This window comes from Ictalurus furcatus, chromosome 21, assembly GCF_023375685.1.
Source record: "Ictalurus furcatus strain D&B chromosome 21, Billie_1.0, whole genome shotgun sequence".
Lineage (NCBI taxonomy): Eukaryota > Metazoa > Chordata > Actinopteri > Siluriformes > Ictaluridae > Ictalurus > Ictalurus furcatus.
The window spans coordinates 19,199,706-19,207,287 of NC_071275.1; the positions used below are offsets into that span (position 1 = coordinate 19,199,706).

At 39.6% G+C, this 7,582-nt stretch overlaps 1 protein-coding gene across 1 annotated transcript; it reads left to right on the top strand.

The window, feature by feature from the left end:
- The first annotated feature begins 611 nt into the window (after positions 1 to 611).
- On the top strand, positions 612 to 6,249 carry psma5 (proteasome 20S subunit alpha 5). The gene is made up of 10 exons (XM_053652469.1): positions 612 to 690; positions 1,393 to 1,431; positions 2,445 to 2,511; positions 2,815 to 2,941; positions 3,145 to 3,212; positions 3,366 to 3,473; positions 3,882 to 3,940; positions 4,076 to 4,178; positions 5,005 to 5,091; positions 5,885 to 6,249. Exons 2-10 carry the CDS (start codon positions 1,403 to 1,405, stop codon positions 5,960 to 5,962), a joined length of 726 nt encoding a protein of 241 aa, XP_053508444.1. The 5' UTR covers positions 612 to 690; positions 1,393 to 1,402; the 3' UTR covers positions 5,963 to 6,249.
- Positions 6,250 to 7,582: the final 1,333 nt, after the last annotated feature.

Consider the following 7,582-nt stretch of genomic DNA (forward strand, 5'->3'; position numbering starts at 1 on the left):
CTCCTCTGAATATTGCGGAGTTTGCTTCATTTTGCGTTAATTTCTGCGATCGCTAGATCCTGGAGAGCCTGACTTGTGTGCTTCCAAATTTGTGGCAACGAATAGTCTGGGGAAGAACCACATATGGGTGTGATGGTCAGGTGTCGGCATACTTTTGGCTATGTAGCGTATTTATTGATTTATTTATTAGGTTGGAAATTATGTAACATTTTGCATTTATGACATTTGGGAGACGCCCTTATATAGATTTTTTTTAAAGAGAGAGAGAGAGAGAAAACAAGACTATGGTATTCTAGAAATTCTAGTTAATGCAGAATATAAGATAATAAATTACTGATAAGGATACAATTGTTGTTGCACATTGCCATACCGTTGTATATCCAAAAAAATATTAACTGAATAGCGTTAAGGTTATTCAGTTTTGGTTATAATAAATAAATATTTCAAATTGTTATCTACAGTTAACGGTTTACGTGAAGCACATGTGTACATAAAGTTGCCTTTTATACAAGATTTATTTTCTGTTCTAAATTTGTAAGAGAAGTGTGATTTTCTTTAACAACAAAAATAAAAGTTCTATAGTTTCAGGTAGGAACTAATATTTTGGATGCCACGGTTTCTTCCGGACCAGTAAACATACGCACTTCCTGCACTGCTGAAACAAGCAAACTCACTCTGCTGCAAGAGGAGGTAAGCTGTTCTTTCAACAATTAATAATTAAAACGTGTGGAAAGTAACAGACACGTCTTCGTTCGTGATATGAGGTGCGACGTTAAAGTCATCCGAACATTAAAAAAAAGATTTCTAAGAGTGATAAGATAAGAGTTTGACTCAATAAGACTACCGGCGAGCGCCGTGGCTAACTTGAGTTGGGACTTCGCGTTATTTGTTTCCCATTCGTATTCCGGCAGACATGTCTATATCGCGGGAGGACGGATTTGTCTAAATACGGGTAGGAAATTAGTTGTTCGGTTAGCTAGCTGGCTAACAGTGTGTCCACGCTTTTAGCTAATAACTCTCAGGTCGCTTCTGGCGAAATAAAGTGTTGGACACCGTCGCTGTAATGTTTCTACTATTTATTAAAATAAAAGAGCTGCCACGTGCAGAACTTGGATAGCAATAAGGTATGAATGGAGCGGTTATGATTTTAGTTAGCGCGAGTGTGAATGGCAACCTGGTGTAGGATTGACGAACCGTTCAGCCAATAGCGTTGAAGGATATCTCTTATTCCCGCCTTGGGTTGGAGGATCAACCAATCGGCTTCGGGATATGTTTGAGGCCTTCCCACATACAGGCTAGCAACTTGATTCATAAATACTGAACCTGTCCGGAGTAGTTCAGGATATTTTCTTACATTTGCCTGCTATTATTATTTTTCTTTCCTTTTTCCAGACAATTCAGGATGTTCTTGACAAGATCAGAATATGACAGGTAAGCGAATGTCCTTGATTAAACGGTGCTGAAGCAACTTTCACTTTCAGTTCAGTCTCGTTGAGTCATTAGATGCAGTACAGTCTACCGAGGACATGATTAAGTGATGCTGTGATTATACATCAGTATACAATTATATTATACATCATTTTGAAGAATATCCAGTGTGTTATTATTCTGTTTACTGCCTTACAGAGCCCCAAAATACAACCATACTCCTATCATATTTCTATGTAAACTGGACTCAAATTCATAAAGGAAATATGCTTTGCTTTAATTTTGCTATTATTCGACTGAAATATGATTTTTTTTTAAAAGACTTATTGTCAAGACTTTGAGTTATTAGTGTTAATAAAGGTGCTGAATTTCTCAGTCGGTATAGGATCAGATTCGACACGCAGTACTGTACGAAAGTCAATAGGCAAGCTGTTGTTATAGATTTTTATTTTATGACTTCAGCGTGATCGAGTCAGTACAAAAATGTCTCCACACGTTAGTTAGCGTAAAATGAAATGTTACAGGAAAAGTTATTGTACGTCAGTAAAGAAAGCATCGTGTTAAGAGACACTTTTCAGACAAAACGATAAAACATAATGAAGGCCGCTGGGTTTTGCTGCAAAAATAAGAAGCAAGTGCGACAGTCAAAGTCTACAGAAGAGCCGTGTCTGGTTCTGCAAGACGCTCAATAAAACCTACAGCTCATTTCCTTATCAAACTGCACAAAGTGTACCTGAGACTGCTCATTTTGTAAAGGGTCGTCAAACCAAATATAGACTTGAATGTTTAATTTATTACCGTTTCATGATTTTATTTATTTTTGACAGTGTCGTCACTCTCCGGCGAGTAATCTGTACTGTACAGGATCAGGATCGTTTGTGAAACTAAACACTGGGATTACTGCCGGGTTTTTAGTTACGGTTTTTATTTTTACGGTCATTTCGTCCGCCCCTTAGAAAACAAAAATGCGCTATTCGAGTTAAATCTGTGTCTTAATGAGACTTTTCTCTCCGCAGAGGTGTGAACACTTTCTCTCCAGAAGGAAGACTTTTTCAAGTGGAGTATGCCATCGAAGCTATCAAGGTATTTCATCTGCTCAAGCATGTAACGGGTAGCAGAGTGCAAAAGTTTGGAGAAAAAAATTTAAATAACTGTTAGGTTTAACAAAAAAAAAAAAAAAAGAGTTTCTAATGCAAATCATAGACATCTGTGCATTTTATTAATCCGAGTCCATGTAACTTCCTCCATCTATTGTCTTCTGTTGTGATTATTCTTAATTGGTGTGACAGTTTAAATAGAATATTACATTAAAAAAACAAACAACCTTCCATCTGTTATTTCTTCTTGCTCGGACGCTCCTTTGATGCTTGTGAACACGTTTTGTAGCTGGGCTCGACAGCCATCGGCATTCAGACGTCGGAAGGAGTGTGTCTCGCTGTGGAGAAGAGAATCACCTCGCCCCTGATGGAGCCCAACAGCATCGAGAAGATCGTAGAGATCGACACTCACATCGGTAACATGGCCTCGCCGCACCTTCCAAACCTGCAAACAATTTGTTGTTTTGTTTGCTGTTTCTGTCCTGTATAACACAAACGCTGCTCTGTATAAAAAAAATAATTAAATCGCAAGAACAGAATATCTCTCATGAGTGAGCTGGAAGAGCGAAATCGGTGAGCTTGAATATGACCGTGCAGATCTGTTTTTGTTTATCCACAGGCTGCGCTATGAGTGGCTTGATCGCTGATGCTAAAACACTTATCGACAAAGCGAGAGTGGAAACACAGGTCAGTGCACGCCTCTGTCGCGCCTTATCGCTGACTCAAACCGATTACAAATCTGCAGGACCACACTGTAAATCTTTATTAGAATTGTTTGTTCTAAATGCGAATGTTTTTTTATTTTACGCATGCTTTTCTGTTTCTTCGCGCCGACCGCAGAATCACTGGTTCACCTACAACGAGACGATGACGGTAGAGAGCGTGACACAGGCTGTGTCGAACCTGGCTCTGCAGTTCGGAGAGGAGGATGCAGACCCCGGCGCCATGGTAAAGTAAATCCGAGACACGGAGTGTAGATCTGTGAGTCGTACTATGCAACGACGTGTGGAAAACGACCAGATATAGATAAAGCCTTCAGGTGATGTGCATCACTACGTTAATAGCGGCGTACACATATATACAAAAAACGAGCGCCAGCATCGAGTATCAGATCAGATCTGGTCTAATCTGCAAATTTGTATAGTTTAGGCATATAAAGTGCCAGCAAATGCGAAGTAAAAAACTTATTTAATTAATTATAATCTACAAAAATGTACTTTATGTATTTTAATATATTTTATCAAAAAAAAAACCCGTCCCTGAGCGCATCTCTGTTTAAGCTTCGTATTTTTCAGTTTGACGGGCGAAAACGTCATCGTTTAATTTAAATCTGTTTTATTTATTCCCCGTCCTCAGAGCCGTCCTTTTGGAGTCGCCTTGCTCTTTGGAGGTGTGGATGAAAAAGGACCCCAGCTGTAAGCATCCTCAAGAGCACTTCACACAAATTTACAACATGCGTTACTTTTTTTCTCGAAGGCTGTCAGCAGAATAAAACCTGACGTTTGTCCTCAACATTTTTTGTTTTTGTTTTGTTTTGTTTTGTTTCGCAGGTACCACATGGACCCGTCAGGGACGTTCGTGCAGTGCGATGCCAGGGCAATCGGGTCAGCATCCGAGGGTGCCCAGAGCTCTTTGCAGGAGGTCTACCACAAGGTAGGTACACGGCAAATACCCTGTGTTACTCTACACAATTCGAATGAAGCTCATGACACAAAGCGGTCGCTTTTTCCCGTAAAGGGACACAGAAAATGCAGATTTCTTTCTTTTTTTCTTTTTTTTTTTTGTTGAAAAAACAGTGTTCTACATGGGACCTTAGAAAAAAGTGTTCTACATAGGACCTTTTCAAGGTTTCCCCTCTTAGAGTGTACTCTGTAAATATTTGTACTCATCCAACTTAAATATTAAACACCTGGCAATTAAAATTAGTGTGTGGGGTTTTTTTTATTTCCTTTTTTTTTTTTTTTCCTCTTCTCATCTTTGTCCAGATCCTTGTGTAGTATGCTGCCGTCTCGCAAGTTTTGTTTCTAAATCCAACAGCAGGTTATTTTTAGGACTGGAATTTACCCCTGTCACTATGGACGTTGGGCTTAGCACCAAATTATTATTTTTAACTCGCTCCCATCCTGCCCCGCCCACTTTCCGGTTCTTCATAACTTCTCCCTGTGATCACCAGATGGACCGCTCACGTGACCCTGCAGTTTGATAAACATTCACAGCGAGTTCATGTTTACCGTTTACTTTCAGATAAATAAATAAATAAATAAAGATTCCTAACAGGATCTGTTCACAGCTGCTCGATTTGTTCTGCCTGGATATCTGGTTTGTGTTAGATAGAGCACTGACTAAAAAGAGAGAGAACAAAAAAGAGAGAGTAAATATTATATAATCAGCTGCAAGTCAGGCATACATGACTCAAAGTTAACTTTTGAAATGAATGTTTTCTGTTGTTGATTTATTGATTGATTTATTTTTGTTCCAGTCCATGACGTTAAAAGAAGCCATTAAGTCTTCCCTCACCATACTGAAGCAGGTTATGGAGGAGAAGCTGAACGCTATCAACATTGAGGTAAAAAACAAAAACAAAAACACGAGACGACACCCATTTAGAGCGTGAAGGAACGTTTACACTTCACTTGATGATCTTTTATACCGCGAATCTGATGCGTTACCGTTTCTCTAGTAGCAGCTCGTTTGATCCGCTTCGGCGCACGACGTAGTTTTCTGTGAGTGTCAGCAAATTTGTAACGGCCCCTAAGTTCAGGAGTTTACACTTGCCTGGTTTTTAGCTTATAACTTCAAGAGCGAGGAAGAGAAGAAAAAAAGAGAGAGGCTGGCGAGAGGAATGTCTTTTTATAGCTGCTATAACTTAAGCGAGGACAGGAACCGAGTCGTTGCATGGATGGATTTTCATGAACTGTAACTATAAACTGATAAAAAAAAATTTTGGCCTGCCTTTTTTTAATGTATTTCAAATTGTCATTCTTGATTTATTGCTGTGGTGTAAGAGGAGAAAAACACTTCAGCAGTATCAACAGTAATGTCGCTTCGTCACACCACCCACACTTTTCCAAGTGTTTTAATCCCTACGTCACGTTTTTATAAAGAGGTAGTGTTACCTGTCTTCCATGTGCACTAGCCACTCCTGCAGTCATTCTCTGCCAGTCCTGGGATTAGAACTCACAACCTAAGCATGAATTTGCAGCGGCAGTAGGTCAGAGGTCAGGGTTCTGCTTAAAATAAAATGAGTTAAATAAATAATGTCCATAACGGTGCAGTTTAGCCCAGGCTGAATTCATGTCTAGGAAAACCCTCGCCCAGACGATTGTTGAGTAATCCCCCCACTTGTCTTTACTCCGTAGCTGGCTACAATAGAGCCCAACAAGACGTTCCACATGTACACAAAAGAGGAACTCGAGGAGGTCATCAAGGACATCTAGAGCAGTTCTGCGCTGGCCTGACTGATGTTCTCTGATGTTCTCTGTGCAGACGGATAACAGCGAACCTAACAGCAGCCTGGCTGATTTTTTTTCAGACCGGAATCCACTCTTTATACTGTTTTTTCTTTTTTCTTTTCCTCTGTCAATTCAGGATACACAATTATTTCTACTGTTCTGTTCATGCCACAGAACATCAGTTCTTGCAATGGAGTGAAAAAAAAGAAGGGGGCGGGGGGGGGTATGTTTTTTTGTTACAAATCAATGCGCTAATAAAAAAATTGTAGTCAGGAAGAATTGAGTGTTGTGTGAATGTTGTACAAAATGTTGTATTTTATCTAAGTCTATCCCAGTCATTAACAGGAAGAAGAGGAGTCCGGTGGCGTAGCAGCCAATGAACACGTCCTGATGCAGCACAAAGTGACTTGGTTGATCTAGTTCGTAGTGCGTTAGAGTAGAACTGACATGAGGTTTAAAGCCGATTTTATCACTGTACAAGATCCCAATACACTCTTCACCGAATTCCATAACAGACGTGTTTTCTGCATGCCAGATTATACACTGAACGGTATATCTAACAATAGACCTGCGATTAAAAGAAAACGTACTACGTTCAGATTGTCATCAATCAGCGTGATCTGGACTCGTACAGAAAACGTTTGTGTTTTATGATTGACACTACCCTGTGTGTAGTTTCATGTCATCCTCATCAGTCCCTCAGGATTTCCAGATTTTGTGATCACAGAAATCAAACGGAAAAGCAATATCCGCAGGAGTTTGCGATTTTTTTCTTTCTTTCTTTCTTCTTCTTCAAAGTGACCACAGATTTTCTGCAGATTTGGGCCAAGACGCGTCGTATGAAATCATCACAACGCGCATTCAGCCAAAGCCCTCTGCGATTCACGTGTGTGGCGTATGAGTACGGCTGAAAGGTCTCATTTAGTAACAAACATCACTGCGAGAGGACGTGCAAAAAATTTTGTGCGATCGCGATTTCTCAAATTCGAATCGTTTTCCGAAAAAAAAACAGTGCAAAAGACTCCGCAAATTATATCGCTAATTTTTTTCACAAAAAAAACCCCCTCTGAAATCCTGTATGGACTGTTCTTTCTAGGAATTTCACTAAATGTTTCTTGCGCTCCCAGAACTTTGTCATCGGCCATCTTTGGTCGCAGTGGCACTAAATCGGATGGTAAACATGTCATATTATGTGTTCTCGACCTCTGTTTCCGGCTCACCACCAAGAAGTTATTAAAGATTGTACGACGTATAGCTGGCATGTCTTTTGGATGACTGGGGTTTGTTTTTTTTGTTTTTTTTTATCACTAATGTATAGAAGTTTATTCAATGTGCTGACATAAAACAAGTGGCAACGCTTGTGGACCAATCGCGCGTGATCTGCAATAACGATATGATTATTTTAGCAAGACATGGTAACCAAAAACTTTTTTAAACCACATAACCTGTGGTGTGCGGTGATAAGCAAAACATAGTTGAATATTATATTTTATGAAATATTTTTGAATCATGATCGTCTTGTGGTTTTTCTGCTTTAAATACGTCGCTGAGGAAATGACGATGCTAATGGAGACTTAGAAGAGAAAATCCTACTATTACACTGTT